This window comes from Photinus pyralis, unplaced genomic scaffold (genome assembly GCF_008802855.1).
Source record: "Photinus pyralis isolate 1611_PpyrPB1 unplaced genomic scaffold, Ppyr1.3 Ppyr1.4_LG4, whole genome shotgun sequence".
Classification (NCBI taxonomy): domain Eukaryota; kingdom Metazoa; phylum Arthropoda; class Insecta; order Coleoptera; family Lampyridae; genus Photinus; species Photinus pyralis.
Window position 1 is genome coordinate 15,972,499 of NW_022170511.1, and position 24,803 is coordinate 15,997,301.

The window sequence follows — 24,803 nt, forward strand, 5'->3', positions numbered from 1 at the left end:
TGCGCAGCCCATCTAAATCGCATCTTTACAGATTAGTTCAACCTTATCCAAACCTCCGCCATCTCAGTTGACGGAAGCGAGAAGGGTGAAAGATGGAACTCCCTACGATTGGGTGTTGAACAATTCTAACCTGGCCCATATTTTGGAAAGCGCCAAGGGGGACGACTTGCCAGAAAACGTAGTGGGATACATCAAAGATCAAGCCTTGGAGGAGGACACCGATTGCATTCAACTTTTACTCTGTAAGGCTTCACCTTTAATATGGGGAATGCAAAGGACTGTTAATTCCTCGCACGAAAATGTACCCAAGGGAAAGGCGGCTCTGTTTGCGAATCTACCCACTCTAGATGAATTCGCGGATTACGGCGACACATGCGAACAGAAACACCCGTACTGTTTAATATATTATTAATCTTTGCAACTGTATAAATTATGTAACAATAATATCACAATCAATCATGTATCATTATCTCTAAATCCCGACATATTGCGCGACGCGTTTGTGATCGACCGCTTTTCAAATCGCAGAGTATGTATAGCTTTTCTTTATTGGTCATGTGTTTACTTACTGGACTGTCCCTGTGGAAGAACCTAAAATAAAGTTGATTCACTTGGTGGTACCCACTGAAGAGGTGCTTACTTATAAAATGCCTCAAATAGCTTTGGTTCCTGCACCATCCGATAAATCAATTTGTGCCATTCCAGTGGCCTCAAATTTGGCATATCAAATGCCTCCCTTGCCGAATAAAGTTTAAACCATTCTGGATTTTCATTTAAATTGCTATTCGCCTTATCCAAATCCATAATCCATGTTTCATGATCGATGACTTCCTGTAATACGTCAAATTTAGATCGGCCTATGACGTAGTAACCGACGAATTACTGACCCAGGTACTATCAGGATGTTCCCCGTCGACGTGGTAAATTCTATACGCCGGATTATAGCCGGAGAATGGTGTAACGGAAGGTGCAACGTATGCGACATTATTTGGTCTACCTAATTGAGAAAAAAACTGAACCGATCGGGTGCAAATTAAGTACTCACTGCTGTTGTTAGGATCGTAAAATAGTTGAAACTCATCTGAATGCGTATGTCCATAGAATTGCGCTTTAATTACGTTTTGATACCTATTTACTATTTCGTTGAAATTATGGGACCACGTTTTCATGCAGTCGGATGAACCTGGAGGTATGTGACCTAAACATTTTGCTATTACTTCACCGTTTCGGTTACGAAATAGAGAATACCAATGATGTGAACTTTCTCGTCGTTGTTTTCCGCCTGCTCCAATTGATTAACTAACCAATCGAGTTCCTTCGCCGGATCAGTGTTGTTCAGAAGTAACCACCTGCAAGCAAATTTTCAAAAGCGGAATAGAAACGCGAAATGGTTCAATTACCAGCTGAAAATGTTGCAGTAGTTTGTATTTAGGGATATTACTCGAAATCCTGGCCGAATCAGGACCGAGTAAAATCCCCCCTGTAAAATTGAATTTTCCTCCGATTCCGGCAACCATGTTTTCCAATGCTTGTTCACTTCGTTGTACAACCAATCCATTGAATGTGCTTGGTCTTTGTTCCAAGGTGGTGGAAAGCTGAGGACAATAATTAGAAACATTAGTAGTGTAATCAATCACGAAATACTACTAGCACAGATATACTTTTTTACGTATATCTGTGCTTCTAGGAATAACTACTAGAATAACGAGATGAAACATCCACGACATATTTTTGACTGTTATTTGCGAATATTAACGAAATTGATGCCTTTTGATCATCTTTTCCTTTTTTGCGAATAAGATATCCTTTGGAATAAAAGAAGATATTTGAACTATCCACAAATAGACCAATTTATCGCACCCATATCTCTATAGACTGTCAGAAATATTGACCTTGGCCTTGATTCTAGTTTTGAACCATGTATTAATTATGTGATGGGGCTCAATATATAGGAGGTGCACATCCTCGATAGTGGATTACAAGATAGAAAAAACAGATTTTGAAACTACCATAGTATAATTATGAAACTACTTTAGAAACAACTTTCGTCTCTCAAAAGAGTGAAGAAAATGTTATTTTTTCACTACTAGCGTCTGATGTCATGGTTATTAACCGTTTTTCCACTTGTAAAGTAGGCTTTCTCGGCATTTGTTCAAAGTGGTTAATAATGTGGACATTATTAACTAGTAGTCAATAATGAGAACTGTCACGCTGTCACTTTTAGAAAACACAACCCGAAATTTCGCTCAATAAACGTTTAGACAAGTTCTCTAAAATGAAGAATTGCCACTATCCGCCATTTCCAGACAAATTACATACCTAAAATTATCACATTTTGAAAAAATTCGAACGAAATTACTCTTTGAAAATATCTCAATGACAGAACAAAATACGGCCTGTTTGACTTGTACTTCTACGTACTTGATTGACATATTAAATTAAGAAACAAACAATTTTGTCCAACCGTTCACTTTCTTATCAATATAATATGTTAATTTAGAGGATTTCAAGTGCTAGTAGTGAAAAAAATAGTATATATACCACGGTAGAGAAGTCTATAATTGCCTTCGCACCTTACACCCCTCGGCGCAAGCGCCTCGAGATGTAATCTTGGTGCTCAGGCAATAATACTGTACTTCTCTACCTTGATATATAATGTACTATTTCCTCTATAGTAAGGAAAGTAAAAATACAATTGCTGCGTTTATCTTAATAATGACATTTAAAATTGAAACATACGCGTATCTAGATTGCTGCGTGTCAAACTTCATTATTCCATACGATAATTTTTCAATTTTGATTGTAGTTTCAGAAAAAATTATGTGTAAAACTTAAGAAAAACTCAACTTTGTCCTGTAGTTGTACAAATAACGATTACCCAAAATCGCTATGAAAACCTTGATCTTCATGCCTAGTATGGGTCCGAAAATCTTAGTTTCCTAACAGAGGCAGTAACACGTTACCAGACTACTTTCCCTGCCGCCTCTCCCTTTATATGGACTACATTTGTCACTTTTCCGACCACACCTGTCACATTGATAATGTCTATAATGGTTCCTGTCATCAATGACAGATTGACATTAACCAAAAGTGCTATATTAAAATTGAAATTTTATATTAAATTACGATTTCGGGTAAAATTTAATATAAAACTCGTCAGCAATGTGTCTTTTTCCTGACTTTTATGTAAATAACTAGTACTAATAGAACAAGTCATTTTCCCGTACCTAATCGTGGACACGCACGGGATGGATGGCCGGATCAGACCGACATGATGAAATTGTAAAGTTATACCACGCATACCCTAATAGGTAGAAAACAAAGCGCACTCGTGCGTTTTGTTTTCTAATGGGCGTAACCTTATTAAAAAGCATAAAGTGCGCTTTCGTCTGCACTCCAAACAAGTAAACGGACTAACGCTTTTTAAAGTTTGCTCGATCCATTTTTGTTTGGTGCCAAATTTTGATTGGGTCGTTTGCAGAACATCAAAGTGAAAGCATTTCTTGACATTGAATGTTTCTTGCATTTTGTTTACCGCAGCTGAGAACTTCAGGTCGTTGTAACGAGATCCGTTACGTTCTGTTTTTGTAATTTACACCGCTTTCTAGTAAACGTGAACAAAAGTATGTCGGGAGATAAGAGCGATAAAAGTGCGCGCAGGCTGTTTTTAGGTGATAAACGCTAGCTCGATCGTGTTTCCAGTTTCAAAGCTGCTGTTACGAAGAGGTAGGGAGGCTCTCACGTGTATGTGAAAAATACGCGAGTTTACGGGCTTGACGAGTGTGCCGTTTCAAATTTTCCAGCGGGCGAAATACAAATATCCAACGCAACAGGAGTGCCAGCATTTTTAACTTAACTTCGAAGCAAGCATGTATAGCTTTGGTGCGTTAATATTAATTCGCGTAGTTGTGAAGATTCTCAGCTAGACTTCGATACTATCTATACTGCTACTTATGCTTTTCACCTTGGGATTTCCACAATTACTGTTTATATTCAAGCTGTACGTCTCACAATGCTTAGAAATGGGACGTAATTGACTATACCAATAGTTCTTTTGACGAGTAGTTGTTTCAGTGTTTATGTTCCATAACTTTTATTTTTCATTTGCCTATTATATGCCAATTATATCTGTCATAATATGAGACATATAAAGCAGTCTATGAAGCCCTAGGACATAATGGATTATAATCTCATTATGCCCTCAAACGACCTGTCAAATATATTGATGGAGTTATATTATGTAATAAAAAAGATGCCACTTGATTCGTATGAAGCACTTTAATGTTGGTGAAACAATAATCATTACATTTGTATATTAGAAATGCATTATTTGGAACTATAAAAAATAAAATTTTGTATGCACCTCAGGAATTACTCAATATTTAACACTCGGGCGACTTACAATCCCTCGGGCCGGAGGCTCTCGGATTCTGTCGCCTACGGCATAAATAACGCCTTTATGCCCTTGATGCATAAATAACTATTATGTGTACAAAGTGTTAATAATGATATTTACGTTTTATTGCAACATTAGCGATAAAATCACAACAATCAGCGCAAAAAAGATTGACGTGGTCGATTCCACGAAACCGCGTGTGATCACGTAAATCCGCAGAGCTCGTGTACTGAAGGGTTAATAAACGGGAAAAATTTATATTTAATACAGTGGGAAATAGGCTTTTTATTTCTGTGCCTATACAGTAACCGGTTGTCTTTGAGTATTTGAATTGAAATTTTAAATTAACGTAAATTAATATCCTTAAAGGAACCGATCAGTGGGAATTACTTACTTGGAAAGGATTTGTATTGTGTTGTATTATTACATTTGGAACCTTGCAAAGAAACTGGACGTTTTCCAGTGTTTGGAAGATCTTATATCTCTATTGAGTAATGTGGTATAGTCTTGTAGGAATATTATGCGTTTATTATTTCACATTGATTAACGATTTATATGCGTAGATATATTAAAGGGGTGTTATATACGTTTATCAAACGCTTTCCAAAAAACGGTTATTTATGTACGTATTATCAACGTCGAAAGTGAACTCTATGGTTTATTTTATATATCTGAATAAAAATTGTATTTTAAACGTAGGTATATAACTCGTCTACACAAAAACGTAAAACATACTACCAGGCAATACCGAATTTATCCTCTCAAAGCGCTTCAAAAACGCTTTTTAAACGTAAGTGTGTGTGCTGGGATAGTTATTTGTGCAGCTGGTTTTGAAAGTGATCCTTTTTTTCATTTATTTTCAGTTTGATTAGTGAGGACGAAGCCCGGTCGAGTACGGTATAACTTAATGCGCCACCGTTGTCTTTTTTGGTTAAACGAAACTCATCACTGTACCCATATACCACATACATACGAAACCATAAACATTTCCAATGTTAAAACAGACGTATGGCTTCAATTGATTTGCACATGTCTGACCTTTTAGGGGCGTGACGAGCGCGTATTCGAAACTTACGAATTTCAACGATAAAATACGCATAACGTTTTTCTAAGAAATCGTATGAAACAATTGAAATTTTCTATAAATTTTTATCGAAACAGAAAAGGGCTTCTCTATCTGTCACATTGCTTAAAAAAGGAGAGAAGCGAACTCTGGGACTACCGAACACAGCGCTCAAATAAATTATTTAAAAAACATCTTGATTCTTCACCGCTTTTTTTAAACATACCTACTTAATTGTTACACTCGGTATAAAAAGTAGCCGTCCTTGAATATGAAATATAATTAGAAAGAGAGTTACCTAATTAAGGTAATGAGTAATTGCCTGTGTTTAATTTATTAGCCAGATCCTGTGTATAATTAAATGACGTCATTTTTTAGTGAATTATTTTTTATATGGGTGTAACAATTCTCCATTGCTAAGATCCCTTTTTTAGACCAAATATTTTTGTACCTGTTGTCAATATTTTTATAGATAGATAGATAGATAAATAAATTAACTAACTGAATTACCTCGCGTTAACATTAACGACAAAGGCAAAAGTTAATTACAAAGCACTTGACAGTTGATTCCACATTAGTAACTTCCCTATTTCATGTAGTCAATTTCGGAGCAATTCATCAGGACTGTAACAAAAATGTACGGCACCCGAAAAACAATTACAGATTACCTGCACTTTGGCAGCGGCTCCGATATTTCACCCAGGACATCTGATCTTAAATATCATGTGTTAGATGAGTTTCAGCTAAGCTGAACATATCAATCGTAGGTTGGTTAGCTCGTTTTAGCATTTCATAAGAGAATGGTATTTCATCGATAGGTCCGTTTTAATGCCAAAAACTACAATACCAGACTAACATCAAATTAGTTCAAACTTACGTGTCCCATTAATAAATGGGTTTCGGATCGCGATATAGGTAGAAGTAAATTAAAACACAACTTAAAAAGAAACGTGTTGACCAAATAAGCAATCCTATGACTTTACCTCGAAAAGATACAACAATGTCTCATCACTTAAATAAGTTTAGATATATATTTCAGACAATTTTAGTTTGATGCTTCTGTATTTTCAACATGAAACCTTTCAACGACTCAACAAAAGCGAAATTTCTCCATTCCGAGTTATACCAACTACACTCCTAACACACTAAAGCGCATTAATTCAGATACTGAAACTAAGGGTACATTCAACGAAACAACGGGAAGTTAAAAAGTAGAAGTTATGTCATATATGTGCACCTAGGTCTAGAAGGAAAACCTTGTACTATTCTATAATGCACGAGTGAAAAGGTGTCAACGGTCATACTTTCCCTAACCATTCGACAAAAAGAGGTACTATACAACAGCCACTTACTTTCCAGCTGGTATCCCTTCGTGGTTTCCAAGAGCTGGCAGTATAACAGTATTAGGGAAAATGCGCTGGACTTGGGCTACAGATTCCTTTAAAACCATCAAACTGTCATTTTTAGTTTGAAGCCATATGTCGTGGGGCGGTAAATCTCCTGTCCACATGATGTAATCGATATCCTAGAAATAGAAATGAAGCTTAACGAAACGTAAAACATGCAATATTGTAAAAGGTACCATATATTAGTTGTGCGGATTCGAGTTATACCTTGAGGCGAACTTTTAAGTTTTTTTTGTTTCTTTTTTCGCGCAACTTTTGAAGTCCGTTTGTAAAATTGTAACATTCAATTATTTAAGTCAATTTTTTAGCCACAAGAAAATTTAACGTTGTAAAAATTCAGTCATTTTTAAGATACAAATTTCCGTAATTCCCGAGATAAGCGGAAATTTTTTATAAGCCTGATTTGTAGCACACACAAATTAACCGTGGGAGAGAAAAATTTTGTGCGGAGTTCGTATTAATCAAATTATGCGAACGTAAAATCAATCTGTTTGGAAATGACCTTTTTTCACACCAGAAATTATAAATAAAGTTCTGTGTTTAACGGCACAGAACAAGAGAATGTACCTACTAAGAATTTTTTATGTGTAAATAAGTAAATAAGGATTATATCTTGTATTGACACGTGACAAATGCAATTATTTGTTGTCTATATTTTTTCCAATATTTTAAATCAAATTAGCGAGAAATGGAATTTGACTGCTTTTATTTTTATTAATATATTGAACCATGTATATATTCGGGTTCAATCAAACCAGAGCATACGGTTTTGAATTACAGATTTTAAGATAAAACTAGAAGTACAGCCCCTACGGCCCTGTGTAACATCCCATCCCATGTGAACGATCTGCATTAGTCTACGAAATGTAGAAATGCTAAATAATATATAAAATTTAAAAAAAATTCTCCAGCGTTGGGAATCGAACCCGGGCCGCCCGCTGGCAACTACAACGAACGACGGCTAGCATCTTAATAGATATACAGTGTAATTCATGTAGAAGTAGACATAGGGATTTCCTTTAGGAATTTCCTATGTCTACTTTTGAATGATAAAAAGTCTGCTGAGGGACTCCTAATTTTATGCAACTAAAATAACTTCTTGAAACAAATAAAGATCTGGCTGTCTTGTTAATTTGAATATTGTTGCTTTGGGGGCACAGAAAATAAATCTCTTAAGCTCCTTTAACTGTTACCGGCACTATACCAATTGGAAATATCAATTTTTTCTTTAGTTGAATACATCGCGCACGAACGAAAATTAGGATACGGAAGTCAACACGATAATATTCAAATTCATTAATAGGACGGGCAGATCTTCATTTGTTGTAGGAAGTTATTTTGGTTGAATAAAATTAGTTGTCCTTCAGCAGACTATTTATCAATTAAAAGTAGACATAGGAAATTCCTATAGGAAATCCCTATGTCTACTTCTACGTGAATAACACTGTATAGATAAAGAGCTAAACTTCAGCAAAGAAAGGGGTGTTTAGAGTTTTTTTTATTGCAGAGCTAGCCGTGGGTCAAATAAAAACTAATTGTTGCAGTAATCATTTTTGCCAGTGCCGCAGGGGCTCAATTTTATTAAGCGCATGTGGGATTTTCAACCCTTGTAAATGTAACTAAACCGTTACATTTTTTGAAAACTCATGTCTAACCTAAGTTATAATCCGATAAAAAAAAGCTACCAGGTATTTATGATACATTTCCGGGACTATTCAAATTGATGTTGAAAAAATTAACTTGAAACAGAATGTGATAGACTGCGCTATTTTTCCTTATCTCAGCGTTGGTCTATCACGAATAGGGTCACCTCTCGTTCGATATGATATACTTACTGGATGGTCCTTTGCGATATTTTCCAACATATTGTCGACCAAAATCCTTGGAGAATCACAATTGAACGCTCCCCACCTGAAAAAAATTATACATTTTAAAATGATTCATAAAGTTGAATCAAAGTGAACGATGGTATAAGATCACCCGTGGTTAATACACAAGAAATCAATAGATATATGACGATAACAAAGATAAACTAAAAAAAAGGAGCGATCTATGAATTCAATCGATAAGAACACTTTTCACGTTTTTGCATAATTGAGTAATCGTAAGGTATGGTTCGTGCCCATGATTATTGTAAAGTACAAACAAATTTAAAAGTTGTACTTGGTGAGTGTCGACAGAAGTGACTACTTTCTCTCTCACACTCCTTCACTCCGTTCTTTTTGCTGCGATGTATTATAAAAAAAACCACGCGCGCGCTTGGGTTCGATCCAGCGTCATCAACCGTAAACCGTAAATTAGGAACGGAGAGCTTGCAACTGAACTACGATCGCTTTCATAATATTCGCTTGTAATTAAGAAGTAGTCAATTCAAATAATCTGAAATTCATTTTATTTACTCCTAAGCTATAAATACGCCTTAAACGTGTATATTAGCACAGACAACATATACTATGTCTGTGATATTAGTCAAGTTCATTAATACAAGGAGTATTTGTCGTCAGAAAGTACACGTTAAGAAAAGACTACCTGGTATCGGTACCAAATTTGTTAATCATTCCTCTTTTTCAGGTCAAACTTTCGTGATTGTTTATTCACTTCATCAGGACTCGAACTACAATCGTCAATACAATAAATAATTAAAGTTAAATTTAAACATTACATTAAAAAATTGAATTATATGTTGAAACAATTAGAGGATGAAACTAGATCAAAATTTCCAAAAATTACAAAGTTAAAAAAAAGCAATTTGTATATTCTGACAACATCAGGAGTATATGTTCCACATTCAGGTGTTCGTTGCATTTCTCGCTAGTTGGTTTTGGCTCTCTCCTCAATAAATACGAGTGTGTGATTTTCGTATGGCGCAACCTTATACGAGTTAGTGTTGTTCTCATTCTCCGGCTGATTTTCATAGGTAGTTGCTATTTGGTAGGTTTTTTTGTGGAATAAAATTTTACTTATTGAGAGTAACGGCTAGATTACTAAGATTTTGAATGTCCGATATAAAATTCATTTTTAAGTTGTTCTTAATGTAAAACATTTCTAAAAACAGCCTATAATTGGTGCATCATCAACAATCTTTACTTCATTGAAATTAATTACAACAAGAAATAATTTTGATAAAGAAAATGACGAATTTCCGGTGGCTGTTCAGACGGTACAAACTTTAAAGTTCTGCACAAAATTATTATAATAATGACAAACTAAGTCTTCAGCTAATCAAATCAGACGAAGAGCTCGAATAAAATAAGTAGCGTAAAGACAAGTGCATGCTTTCTAACCGTCGCGAAACAATCAGCTCGCAGCAGTCTCGTTCGAGGTTGATTCCTGTATTTAATGAAACACCACTTCCACAATAAAATAATCTCCTTCGCCAAACCGGTCATTTTTTATCGTTTTGTATTTGTCTTGCCTCATCCACAACCATCTATAATTATAAGCCGTGTTGAGAATTATGGCAACACTGCATGGTAGGCCGACTTCCTAATTCAACTTGGCAGTTTCAGGTGTATTGTATATGTCTTTTTGGTGTAATATTCCTATTTAACTGTTTTAACAGAGCGAGATTGCGAGAATTTGTGTTACTAATTTACAGCGTTCGGAATTTAAAATTCAAATAAAAATGTTATTATCCATTTTTGTTAATAAATAAAATATATGTACAATAATTGTAAGCTGACTAAGTATCTTTCTTCGGTATTAAAACCACCAAGCCGGAGCACAGAAGAGATGAACAATGCAATTTTTCAAGAGCAACAAGACGCCATTAAAACTTATATCGGTCCACCGATTGACTTTCGAACAGCGTTGCCAAACTTCTAAGCATGGCTTGTAATTATAGAGGGCTGTGCTTCAACTTACCCTTAATTTCATTTATACAAACAAATTAATATGTTTGAACTTAGTCATACAATGTGACATGCGATTTTAAATTTCCCGGTTTTTATAATTTTTGTGACTGTGAAACGGGTCTGCTATTATACTGACCAAAACTTATTGGGAGTGGCTTAACTGCATCTGTTGGGTGAACAGATTATAGAATGCTTTATAGCACGACCACGCTGTTCTTTTTTCTTCTATTTCTTCGTATCGGTAATATTTGCCGAGATATAGGCAAAAAACTGAAAAAGTGGACCCTTTTTCAAGATTTTCACGGGGACTTTTAGTGTGTTCAACATGAAGTCGTATAAACATGTACTTATGCCAAAAATCGGATCTTTACCGATTAATGTTTTTATTTGTCGAAAATTTCTCTAATTTGCCTGGATTACTAAATACTATGGGTCAGTGGTTCCCAACCTTTTTCAGATGGCGACCAACTTTTCTTTATCGGAATAACTACACTGCCCATCGGTCCAACCATTTGGGTTTTTATTTGAAAAAGTTAGTGGATTATCACAATCACAACTGCAGTCATTTATTCCATCAATAGTTGCATTCAAATTTGTCCTCTTACCCAAAGATCCTGTTTCAACCATTTGCCCACCTTGAATAAACCACCACAACACAATCCCAAAGGGATAATTGAAACCAACCACCAACACGTTGTACAACTACTTTACCCAATATTTAACTCACTGCCCGACGTTCACAGTAAGATTGTGGTTAGTACTCAACTAGATGGATCCGCCGCTCTTTGGCGGTCGGTTGTGCGCTCATTTCGTTTTCTGTTCATATAGAGGCTATGTCAAGCAAACCGCTACCTAAAAGTTTTCGGGCTCTCATTAATACATTAAATCTGAAAATTTGCGTATCAAAATAATTTTCATGATCTATCGAAAGAAAATATGATAATGATCGTTTTACTTCTGGTTTAGCCGGATGTGGCTAGTAACTTTCTTATTTTGAATAGAACATCCTGTACGTTATCGCATTTTCGGAATCTACATCAAAATCTACGTCGTTTGATACCACATTTCTCTATACCCAACGTCAAAGGTTTTCAAGTTATTCAAAAATTTTCAAAATGTTTGACGTTTGACTGCCTTTAGTTTGAGTCTTGTACCTAAGTCTACGTTGACTTGTATTTCAAAAAGTCTTACAAAATCTAAAATACCGACCCTGTTCCCTTGACTCGGAAATTAAAGTACTCGGTCTCGCAGGGGCTTTGTACTTCAATATTTCCTCGCCAGTAATTTGTCATTTAACCTGACTCTTATGTAAATAACTATTGGATGGTTTAGGCATTATCCTTTTCGTCGTGGAATGCATTACCGTAATGCCCAGCCTTGGTGTTCTTCCTATCTTGCTCTTTGTCTGGTTAAGTTGGTAGAGCAAAATGTTGATTTTTACGAGTACAAATTTCGTCGAGTATTACAGGAGCAACATGGTAAATCTATAGATTTCACGCCCAAAAATGCACAATTGTCCACACATTGTACTTTTCATCTTATAAGAACATGCACCAACAACACCGTATCGATAATGGAAAAATGTGCAGTTATTCTAATTTTAGGTTTATGTTGTGCAATTACATGTTCTCGAGCAATTTTGCAATCAATGTCATAACCTTCAGCTTTGTAGATTGCAGAAAATAAATTCTAAATCGGAATTTTTAAGCGCCATTTCATTTTTTACTTGTGCATGATGAGAAAATTGTATTACCTGATTTACACAATTTGTACGCAATAAACGTTAAGCAATCAGTTTCTTTCTTATGCCATATATTTATGGCTGTTTTAAAACCAACAATTTAGAAATGTGATTAATCTACAGAGTAGCAAATGGGTCATTGTATACCTATAAAGATTTGCCAATTTCTGCTGCTGTAGGTATTAGTAATATTTCATTCTCGATTATTTCTTCATTTAGCGATTCATGAGAAACGTGCCGATTTCCTAATTAGAGAATCTATCCTCTATTGAAACAACGTACCATTTGCTTTACTATTGCGTTATACATTTTTTGTACGCTTAGGGCAACTGGCTCGGTATTTGACAACGCCCTCTTACCATTTTTTGGGGTTGGAAGACTGGGATTTTTGAGTTGAAATCAGCCCATCGAGTTACTTCAATGTTGATTCTAAATAATTTTGCCAGACGAAAGTTGCATTCCATTATAGGGAAACTGAAATAATGTAAGTTTAAGATCATTTCATGCTGAACACAGTGGTTTTTGAATTAGTTTGATATCTTAAAAAATAACTAATAAAATATATAATAAAAAATAAATAAATAACTAATAAAACAAATAATAAATATAAAAAATAAAGCAATGAAACTTTCCGCAAACCCCGTTTTGGCATCAATTTTTTTTGTGTTTTTGTCTTGGTTGAACTTCGCTCTTCTTAAATTCAACAGCTGCGATAAGTTGTACAAAAATTTTAAAGGTACTACAGACTTAATAGATTGCACTTTCTTTGAACCAGTTGCAGCACAGTAACATGGTTTCACACAGAGAGCCTATATTATAGGTTTCTACTTATTTTTATATTGACTATATATTTATTAAACTAAAATACATATTTGTATCAATGAAATCAATGACGTGCAACCCTTTTTATAGCGAAAACCCTATATGTAGTATAGGATTGCTCATGGTATAATAAAAAGGATTGCTCTATCAAGGAATTTTTTCGCCGTGTGTAGTGACGTCACTTGCTGACCCAGACCGCATCGCCTGCTTTGATTAGTGTTCCGTCGATTCGTGCACCACTATAAAATGCATTTCATATTTTGTTAATTCTAATACGTCCAATCCAAATGCATGTTGTAGATAGGTATTTAAATGAGAAACACTTGCCCTTCGTTCTCTACACGTCTACAAATTCTCCTTCGGTTGTTCGCTTATTCAAAATTTCGTTAATCCATTTCGTCCTGGGTTTCTTGTTTTCTTGCTTTTCATTGTCCATGGATATAGCAGCTAAATCACGTATTGAAACTTTGTCCATCTTACAGTAGCGGTGTGTCGACGTTTTGTTATGGCACTGGCCAAAAGGTGCGCCAGTTGAGTGTAATATGTGAATAATACCCCAAATTGTTTTTAGAATGCAATACTGTACATCGGCGTCCAGGCTAATTGGTTGCAATCCGTTCGTGACGTCACATTGGGGTGGAGATATGGTTTAACGCGGGCAACATTACGAGCATAGGGATCAGGAAATCCTATACTTTCCTCCGACAAACCGTTTTCGAGATATTCGCTGTTAAAGTTTTGACATCACCAATGGGTATATTTGTTTCAGACGTCTCAATCGCCTTTGGTGAGTACTCTCTTCCGACAATCCATTCTGGGGATATTGGGGAGTACCATGAAGGATAAAACTAGTTTCCACTCCTCCACCTCTTTTGATAACGGGTCATAAAGAAGGGCGGTAGTTGGTAGAAAACGATTACTTTCGGTGAGAACTTTGATTAGAATAAGTACCATGAAAGATAAAATTAATTTGTAACCCCGCCGTCTCCCTTTATTTCGATAAGACCGTTCATTAGAAGAACGTGTGTTACACCCTCCCCCATTTTCAAAAGTTTTACTTGCCACCATAAAAGGCGTGCGTATGGATATCTGAAACTAATTGGTTGTCGTACCTAAAACGTATGCACGTTTCACTTTCAAAAACAGCATCTCAGCGAATTAATTTATGTCCCTCACCCTCTCCCCCCAGACAGCGAAATTTGATAGCCGTCTGGCACACCTTCAAAGTATACGCCACCTATTGTAAAACCAGGTGTCAAATTCTTGACAGAATAGCTTCCTAGCTGAAACCAAAAATTGCCAACATATGTACGCACTTACCCATTTCCCACAGTTTTACTGAACTCCATATTTGCCAACTTTCTTATTTGTGGAGATATTTCTTTGAAATTTTAACCACAGATGCTTCTAGTAATGGCAACATATCGCAAATCGTAAAAATCAAGTGTGCATATGCGCGCAAACTGCGCAATGCCAACTTTTTAGTGTATCACAACGATGTTGAGGTAACGCTTATGTGCTTGTGTTTTCGTCTGTCTGTCTATGTCCGTCCGTCTGTTCCATCGAGATCTCGGCCCCTGGGTCACCAAGAGACTTTAGATTTTCGCTAATTGCTAGCTGCTATGGTCTATATTTCCCCATTACTCATCATTTACAATGTGTTACGCGGCAATACCCACGAGTGGGTTTTGAAACATTTTTTGGTAATAAAACCCGACACAATTTTTGTAGGTTGTACACAGAAAGATAAGATCTTCCAAATAACTCAATAAAAATTTCAGGTTACTATTTGAAAAAAAAGTTTGATGCCATTGCGGCGCTCCAAAATTTTTTTTCAAAAATCCAGCCCGTTATTTTTCTGTTCGGTATGCCTAATATACATATCCGAAATTTGAACAAATCCGTCGAGCCGTTTTCTCAGAAAATTGCCAACAAACGTACGTACGTACATACAGACGGAAAAAATAAGAAAGGTGCATTTTTTACGCATGCATTTTGTTTGCTTTTATTAGAGGGACTACCATCCAAATTTCGTTAAAATTGCTCCATAAATAAGAAAGTTGGATGTTGCACATGCGCAACACTATTTTTTGCGCATGCATTTTGTTAGCTTTTATTAAAAGGACCTACCATCTAAATTTCGTTAAAATTGTTCCATAAATAAGAAAGTTGCATTTCTGCGCATGCGCAACACGATTTCCGCATGCGCATGCGCATGCATTTTGTTTGCTTTTATTAGAGGGACCTACCATCCAATTTTCGTTAAAATTGCTCCATAAATAAGAAAGTTGGATGTTGCACATGCGCAACTCAATTTTTTGCGCATGCATTTTGTTTTCTTTTATTAGGAGGACCTACCATCCAAATTTCGTTTTAATTGTTCCATAAATAAGATAATTGCATTTCTGCGCATGCGCAAAACGATTTTTGCGCATGAATTTTGTTTGCTTTTATTAAAGGGACTTACCATAGAAATTTCGTTTAAATTGCTTCAGAAACAAGATCGTTGCGTTTTGCACATATGCAACACAATTTTTGACTTTGACAATTTTTGTCTCCGTTTTTTGATAATATAACCCGGCCCAATTTTTTGTAGGTTGTACACAGGAAAATAAGGTCTTCCAAATAATAGAATAAAAATTTTAGGTTGCTATTTGAAAAAAAAAGTTCGATGCCGTTACGGCGCTCCAAAATTTTTTTTCAAAAATCCGGCCCGTTATTTTTCTGTTCGGTATGCCTAAAACATATATACAAAATTTCAACAAAATCCGTCGAGCCGTTTTCTCAGAAAATTGCCAACAAACGACGTACGTACATACAGACGGAAAAAAATTTTATTCTTTAAAAGTTGCTTAAAATGGTCTAAAACGTCGACATTTGATGAAATTTTGAAATGTTCAAAAAACGGCTATCGCAATAGCTACCTAGCACATGCTAGGAAGCTAAAAATTCCAGGACTTCCACCTTCAAGATATAGGCTACATATTGCAAAAAATCCAGGACTCTAGGACCATTCCTCTAGAAGTAGTTCAAAACGCCAGAAGTAGGTTTGTACGGAATCTACGGACGGACGGACAAAATGCAAACAATAGCACATTTTTTTTAATTCTTAAAAAAAGGTGCGCTAAAAATATGCTATTGTTTGCGTTTTGTCCCTCCATCCGTCCGTTCGTCCGTTTCTCCGCCTGTCCGTCCGTCCGGACCCAGTTCTGCGGCTTTGAACTACTTTTATGGGAATGGTCCTAGAGTCAAATTTCCCTGTTTCAAGCCCCCCCCCCCCCTCCATAAATTATTTCCTGAGATGGATGACCACCCCTTCATGGTATTCTAATTAAAGGTCTCACCGAAATGAATTGGTTTGTAAAAACTAAAACTTTCCTGCGAGACTCCTTTTCGGGATCAGTAGGCGGCCGAGGGTAGGAGGGAGGGGGTAGAAATTAATTGAATCTTTCAATGTATTCCAATTTAAGGTCTCAACGAAAGGAACTGTTTTCTACCAACTACCCCCCTACTTTCTGACTCCTTATCAAAAGAGGGAATGTGGAGGAGGAGATACTTGTTTCATTTTCGAACGGCTTATTTTTCGAAGTCAACTACTGGAAATATTGTAAAATTATCTTCCTTTTGGCATTCTAATGTCGCAAATAACGCGACTTTGAATCTAATGTCCTACGCTGAATACAATTGAATACAAATTAAATAGTTCACTGAGGGCCAATTGCATCGTCAAAATTGAGTATCCCTTAAAATTAAGCATAACTTAAGTACCATAGCAACGATTATCTTAATAATCGTTGCCATAGCTTTTAAGTTCGACTTAACTTTAAGCAAGGCTTAATTTTGTTGGTGCAACTGGGGCTGAGTCTATGGGGGTGTATATTCTTAGTAAGGACGTACCTATGCGTAGGTAATTTTAAATTCTCGCTTCCAGGTCTAACTGGTTAACTCCAGGTATTTTATTGTTGGACCTCGTATATGCAAGTAAATACATCTAGAAAAATTATGAAAACTTTAGGTATCTGGTATAAAATCGTGACAATCTATATTTGAAATCCAATGTCGTAAATAAGTCGATCCAATTAGCATTACAGCATTACATGAATGACGTTTGTCAAACGATTTTGTCCAACTCATATTTTCCCGAATACGTTCCATAAATTGTACCTATGTTGTACCTACTATACGACAGTAATCATACCTTAATTAAAACAACAAACGTTTTTTTTACCTCCGACAGTTTTTTTACTCTTCTATTACAAGCTAATTAATTTGTCTAATAACCGCAAAACATTTACTGTAGTTTATAATCATCAACGTGCTCGTACAAAGCAACCATAAATCTAGTTTCGTGGGAAACGTAAGAAATAATTGCCACGTACCTACTATTGTTTATGGTAACCAAAGTCCAAAATATGTAAAAATTTCATTTTTGTTGTAGATTACCTAAAAAAGTATAAACCGCATTTATCGTAGAATTCTATCAGTCACAGTTTTGTAATTAACATCGATAATTAAGCGTTATCTGTAACTAAGGTAGTAATGATCGGTATTTATAGTTTTACCTCGTCATTTTATTAAACAAACACCTCAACCACCTGTAATTACAAACTCTATGTTGTGTATGGTGGTCAATTCACATTAAATAAAAGATTTGGGTACGTCATTGGAACTTCCATGCAGCCTGGTATTTCGGTAGATTTGAATGGGTACAAGGTGCGCCACGCGAGTCGCGAGTAAAAACCTTACGCATTTATTTACTAAAAACACAATTTCGAGGAAATAATTAACATCAAGGTCGCACACAAAAACAGTTGTATTTATCTGGTGGATTAGAACTACTTGTTAATCAAAACTTACCTTCCAGCCGGCATTATCACCCCGTTCTTTTTCTTCAACGTTGACGTAGCGCGACAGCAAAGTGGCTCATCGCAGTTCGCATTGCTTCCTTCTACGTACTCCAAATCCAAATGCGAATCCGATATTTGTAATATCTTCAGCGTAGGTTTACCTAACTAAAAGCTGGTTTAGTGACGCCCTTAGCATTGTTTAATCTATACCTGCAAAGGGCGGCCTTCCGGCTCTTCTAATTCATTGCGGGCTTCCGATAATTCAATCGTCCATGGAGGTGGAAGGCTCGGATCTTCTTCGCAAGCTTCGCTTTGAAGTAGAGTACATATCTCTTTCGGATCTTAAACATTATTTAGAATTTAATAGTTAATCATACACTGGGGTATATAGTTCAACAAGATAAAGAATAGGCGTAGGTAATTAGTTTCGTCCTTGCTATATGTAAACAAATGAAATTACCAGATTTCTTATGCCACCGCAAATGACCGAAATGACCTCAAAGTTATAGTAGGTATCGGTTCTGGTTGAATTGCGTCAAATGCCTTCCAAGAGTGATTAGATTTTTGGGAATCTCCACTGTTTTTTACAGGTATGTTTTAGTGAGGCAATTTAACATAGTAAAGGTGACACCTTGTAAACATCCCGTGCCAATTTTAATATGGCAACCCTCGTGTGTTGGCTATGCGACCTGCTTATCATGAAGAGGGCGGTTTTTCAAACCAAACATAGTGTATATGTCCAAAAACGTTTTAAACCAGTTGTCAAATTCTTGACAGAACAGCTTCCTAACTCGAAGCAAGTAATTAACAAAAAATAGTTATTTATGCATCAAGGGCATTAAGGCGATATGTATGCCGAGGACGACAGAGCCCGAGGACCTCTGGCCCGAGGGATTGTACGAAAACACTAAAAAAGTAAAAATAAATGTGATTAGTCTCAAAGAACCAATACCTTGAAGCGCTTGTTTTAACATATCTCATCATATAGGAGATGAAAATTGGAAAAACTAAGCTGGCGTGAGTTTATTTTGAACAAATTTTGCCAAAAATGTGGAGTTTAATGTTTATATCTTCAACTGTGCGGTAGACCGATTACTGTACCAAATTAATCTAAAATGATTAGGACTATGTTTACGTTTGTTGGATGCTAACACGCACTATAAGGTCTGAGCGCAATTGTTTGGTTTTGCCTTTAGTGTGGCAAAAAAGTGCTGTTGCAATTTAACGGATTCAATTTTTCCGTATAACTTTCCAATGAAGTGAAATTTTCAAAAAATTTCGATAAGTCGATATTTTTGACATATTTTAATTATGTCAAAAATGACGGTTTTACAGATCATAACTCCATATTTCTGGTACAGGGTGTCTCAGAATTTTCAGAAATGATGACGGCATTTAAATAAAAAAATTGTTTTGTCCGGAAATTTCTGGGTTTTTTTCGTTAACATTACCGTAATCTGTTACGCGCATGCATGTATGCTAACTGAATTTGTAAAATAATGAATTTTCAACCAAACATCTTAATGACAATTAAACGAATTTTATCTACCAATAATTATTTTTCATATGATACCGCAAAATTTCCAGGTATAAGTTTCTTTTTTTATAAAGAATCTTAATTAACGTGCTCTCTATCATTTGTGAGAAATAGGTATAGTTATTTTGTGACACATGTATATTGTGTAAACTACTTCATGCGGACGTATTATTTGCTTTCAGCACCTACAATCGTGATGTGTCACTCTGTATGTGTGAATTTCAATTTTCTTTCAACATAAATGTGGTCTAAAGATTAAAACTCAATTCGCGTAGAAAAATGTAGAGATCGAACGGCATAGATTCTTTTCGAATATTTTAGTCAGAATGCCGTTCTCCCACCAGATTTTTACGTAAGAATGCGTCGAATGAAAGTTCTGAAACGGAACCACAGCAACCAACGCGTTATAAAATTTCCTATACCGGTAGTTTTATAAGTTTGTCAAAAAAGTCTTTAAACCTTAAAGCGTCCACCGGTTACAGTCTACAAAACAGTATTATGATTTTGTTAAAATTTTGCGATTGTACATTAGGCATAAACGGCGTAAACTTGTCAAAAATTGGACTGTAGGCAATAAATGAATTATTAGTAATAAACACAAACAAAAGTAAAAAAAAGCGCGTGAAGTCGCAACAACGTGGAGCCCGGCCCGAGGTATTTACGGGAGAACGTATCATAGAACAAGTAAAAAGCTTGTCGCCCTAAGGCCTGTAACTTCAGCGCATTTTCCATGCATTGATCGGTACTTGTCAAAAGGCCATAGCTATGTGCGCTACGTTTTTCTTTACTAGAGACATCTATGGCATTTGATTTTTACTATGTGCGATGTGTTTTCCTTTGCTAATGACATTTGTAGTTTTCGATTTTCACTACATGTGATGTGATATGTCTCTCTTTACTAGAATTATCTATGGTTAAAATTTCAAAGAACTATCCTCATAAATAAGGACGTTGGCACTGCGAAAAATGCGCGTATACTGCGCATGTGCACATGTGATGTTTACAATGCTTGCCTTTAACAGAAGCATCTGTGACTAAAATTTAAAAAAGGTAAGCTAGATGTTGCGCATCTTACGCATGCGCACACCTGATTTTTATTATATAAGATAAGTTTGCCTTTACTAAAAGTATCTGTGGTTAAAATTTCAGCAAAATATATTAATAAATAAAAACAAATACAGCAAACGAGCTCCTGGGTATGGCTATAGCACGTGCAAAACCAAATTTTAAACCTGATGTTAGTTTTGCTTTTATTTAAAGTATATATGTATGAAATTTCATTTGAATGCCTCCATAAATAAGAAAGTTGGCACTGCGCATGCGCAAAACCAAATTTTGAAACTGGCGCTAAATTTACTTTTATTCCAAGTGGCTATGTATCAAATTTTATTTAAATCCCTCCATAAATAAGTAAGTTGGCACTGCGCATGCGCACAACCAAATTTTGAAACTGGCGTTAAATTTGCTTTTATTCCAAGTGGCTATGTATTAAATTTCATTTAAATACCTTCATAAATAAGAAAGTTTGCAATTCGGTCTGTAAATGGTCGAGATGCGCAAAGGGCACTGTGAATGCTGATCGATTATGCTCAACTTTTGGAATTGTGTTTTATATGGCTAAAGCTATGCGCATATTGAATTTCATGCAATTCGGTTCATAACTAACGGAGATGTCAAAAGGGCCTACTTTATTTTTTGAGATACATTGCCAATTGACAAACTCCAATCTACAAATTTGATAAAGAATCCACCTGCAAAATTTCATCGTAATCGGTCCATTCGTTTATGAGTTATCGTGCTAACGGACGGACGGACGGACGGACAGACAGACTCCACAAAATTATAAACTCGCTAGGACCTCGTTAAAAAGTTGATATTGCGCAGCCTCGGACGGATGGGCAGCCGGGCGGACGGACAGAGAAAGTGGTTGCAATAAAGCACCCAACTTCGTTCGAAAATGCGCTAAAAGTTATCGAATATAGCGAACTAATTAAATTATTAATTTAATAAACGACAATAAATAGCATTTTACCTAGAAAATATATCAGTTTCAAGGGATGGTTTATTGTGCTTTAACTGCACCTACATAAGCGAGACGTTTTGGAGTATAGCGGTCAATTCTTTTGTAAGTTTCGGTAAACTTTCGTAATGTTGTACTTTGAATGTCACTTAATTAACTTATGTACAGGGTGCCCCATTTCTCTTGGGACAGATATCAAAAATTGATTTATGTAACATATTCTTCATATAGAGTGGCCCATTTAATGATGCTATGCACATTTTTACATAACTGTCCATCAAGTGGCAAGTGTAGGGCAACTTAATTTTTCCAAATAGAAACCTATACTTTTTATTGAATATTCTGATTCTACATCGAATATACTTTCGTGGGAAACCTTTTTTATGTACACTTGCCATTGTTTGAAAACACTCTTTCCAAAACGCGATTTTTGGTTCGAGCTAGAAAGCTGTTCTGTCAACAATTTGGCACATTTTTTAGTTGGCCATGACTCGTCGTCATGGTAATAAAAAACAATCGAGCACTATAAAAATGCCAGTTTATCTTACCACTTAAAACAGTAGGTACTTTTACTGCATTTTTAATAGAAAAAATATTAAATAACCAATATTTTGGGAATTGAAAATTTTGGAGATATACCACTTTCTACAAAGGTCCCCACATTTTTTGTATTTAATACACCCTTATAAAAATAGCAGTTTTATATCAAAAACTTATTTTTAATGATTTTTCAATTCAATCTTTAATTGTAGTCTTGGAAGCTGTATATTGTCAAATTTTGAAAATAGTATAAGGTCGCCTGTTCGAGAGATACTAGTCGTGGGACATCCTGTATAAAGGTACCTACCACCGTACCTTCACTGCGCGTTATTGGTATAGGTACTCATTTTTAATGCTTGTATCATTATGTAATTTATTTGAAATAAGTCTTTTCAAAAATACAATGTTACTTTTTAGCGCATTTTTGAAAAAAGCAGCGCTTGTGTATTCAGTTTGGTTATTGGGTCAGTCGGTCGGTCGGCTGCAAAGGTTGATATGAAGGAATCATCGTAGAATGTTTGTTAATAAAACCTCGATCCGTCGCACAAAACGACTCATCGGGTACTTTCCAACTTGTTTTATAATACTGGAAAACTAGTGGCTTGATGAAGCATCAAAAACATGACGTAGGTATATACGCGACCGGTAAAGGTAGACCAGTTTTAGAGGTAAATTAAAATATTCACGGTGAAGAATTAACATAAGTTTGTTATGTAAGTGTTTTTACTACTTACTCTTTTCTGTTACATTCAGCACAGCCAAAACTTCCGGGCCGAAGATATCAAAGATCCCCGTGCATACATCATGATTTTGAATTTCAAAACCAACACATATTGCCACAAACTGTAGTTTTATAGCTTCAAACGACTCCCCCTTCCGTACGGCCGTTTGGAGAAGATTGGTTCCTACAGATTAACATTAACACACTCTAGAAACAGCTTGCTCCCAGTACTTACCTAACGTACATACGGAGCAAGGAATGATTTTATTAACCGAATTACCAATTTTATCATTGGTAACATTCAGCTCCTCTACGTTTAACAATCTCTCTCGCAAGTCGATCACATCTTTCCCCTAAAATACGAATCCAAAATTGCTTTTGAGAAAAATTCATTTTTACTTGCCTGCCTATGCGATTGGGGTGGCAATTTGTGCTCCCTGCTGGCGGTTGTCAGAAGCGGTTCTTTATTTGAGATTATGTTGGAATCCCATTCGTCGTCGAAATTGTATCGGCTCGATGCAATTGGGTTACCGTCTAGGAAAATGCAATCTATATTTGTACATTAATGTCAATAATAACCACTCACGTGTAACAGAACCAAAGTATATGGCGAACTGAACGCACCAAAAAATCGCACTCCTTTCCAAAAACATCTAAAACACTTATCTAACAATGTTCGCCGGTGCTAGCATTAATGAAAACTGATTGCTTTCAACAGTGGCTCTGTTTTTTATTACACTACTAGTAGTTAATAACGATCAACAGAAAATAATGAACGTCTGATACCTTCAATCATTCAAGGCTAGCAGGTAAACACAAACTATCATGATATGCGTTTAGTGTTTAGTTTAAAATAACAAAAAGTTTTTAAACAGGAAATTTCGTAAGTCTATAGTTGGTCGATTGCCTCTGACTTTGCTATTGATGTGTATAATTAAGCATCGCTAATAACAATGGATAAAGATTATGCAATAATTATGTGACCCACATTTTACTTGGGCAAGTAGAGTTTGTTTATATTTACAATCTCACGTGCATGTGATGAAAAGGTAAATGAGGTGCAAAATTCCTTAATTTGTTATTAACAATAATGTTGCGGGAATGTTAAGTATTTTTTTACTAGGTAGTTAATGATTTTTATTATGCTAATTAAGGAACTAAGATAATTACCCCACGGTTGACATGTGTAATTGACGATTGTACCTCTGTTAAATGCATCACAAAACTTGTCATAAAGCTGACGTATGGTACCTACAAATGCAAAAAGTTCCATGCCTAATTCAGTCGACTACCGCTACTGATTTGCGCATGGACCACATCAGTGTCTACATCAAAATGTTCTCATGATAACCATGTGAAACATGCGAAATTTTAATTATATTGTATGAATTATAAACCTCGGTCAACGATAGCGTTTCCGAATCTGCCACAATGTCACATGTGGACAGTAAACAACTGATTTAAATAAAATGCAAAATAACTCCAAGGTTAGGGTGCCTGAGGTTGACAGCCATATAGAAAAGCACTTTCTGGTAATTGTATTTCAACATCCAATTCCAAAAACATTTCATAGAACACCACATTGTTCGGCTTTCCCGAACTCATTCCGCGAGATTTGTAAAACAGTGTTCCCACGATGGATACCATTGGGACGGTCGACTGTGACCTGGTAACCGACGTTTGACCATTCACTTTCTAGTGTTTTGACGGCTGTTCGGCATGACTTTGTCTATTTTCCTTTTACAGGCAATTTTTGAGCCAATGGTAAGCGCGGATGACTATTTTGTGAATGTAGGTAAATTTAATTGTGTTTAGCTTTGATCGCTTTTCGTTTAGAAATGGACAAATGTACCAAA

At 35.8% G+C, this 24,803-nt stretch overlaps 2 protein-coding genes across 3 annotated transcripts in view; one reads left to right on the plus strand and one right to left on the minus strand.

Annotated features, from left to right (window-relative positions):
• LOC116167747 overlaps positions 1-444 on the plus strand; it is a 53,216-nt gene extending 52,772 nt beyond the window's left edge. For both annotated transcript variants that reach the window (XM_031483244.1, XM_031483243.1), the window contains one exon: positions 32-444. In XM_031483244.1, the coding sequence (XP_031339104.1) occupies positions 32-412 (381 nt within the window). In that variant the 3' untranslated portion in view covers positions 413-444. The remainder of the gene's footprint in view (positions 1-31) is intronic.
• LOC116167743 (sphingomyelin phosphodiesterase-like) lies at positions 392-24,211 on the minus strand. Its single transcript, XM_031483239.1, has 15 exons — positions 24,118-24,211; positions 23,534-23,600; positions 23,351-23,481; positions 23,183-23,300; positions 22,961-23,131; positions 18,340-18,470; positions 18,140-18,294; positions 8,701-8,776; positions 6,812-6,984; positions 1,401-1,595; positions 1,249-1,349; positions 1,046-1,198; positions 888-997; positions 641-831; positions 392-591 (listed from the first exon to the last, which is right to left on the minus strand). The coding sequence occupies exons 1-15, from the start codon at positions 24,178-24,180 to the stop codon at positions 453-455; spliced, it is 1,974 nt and encodes a 657-aa protein (XP_031339099.1). The 5' UTR covers positions 24,181-24,211; the 3' UTR covers positions 392-452.
• Between the last annotated feature and the right edge of the window lie 592 nt (positions 24,212-24,803).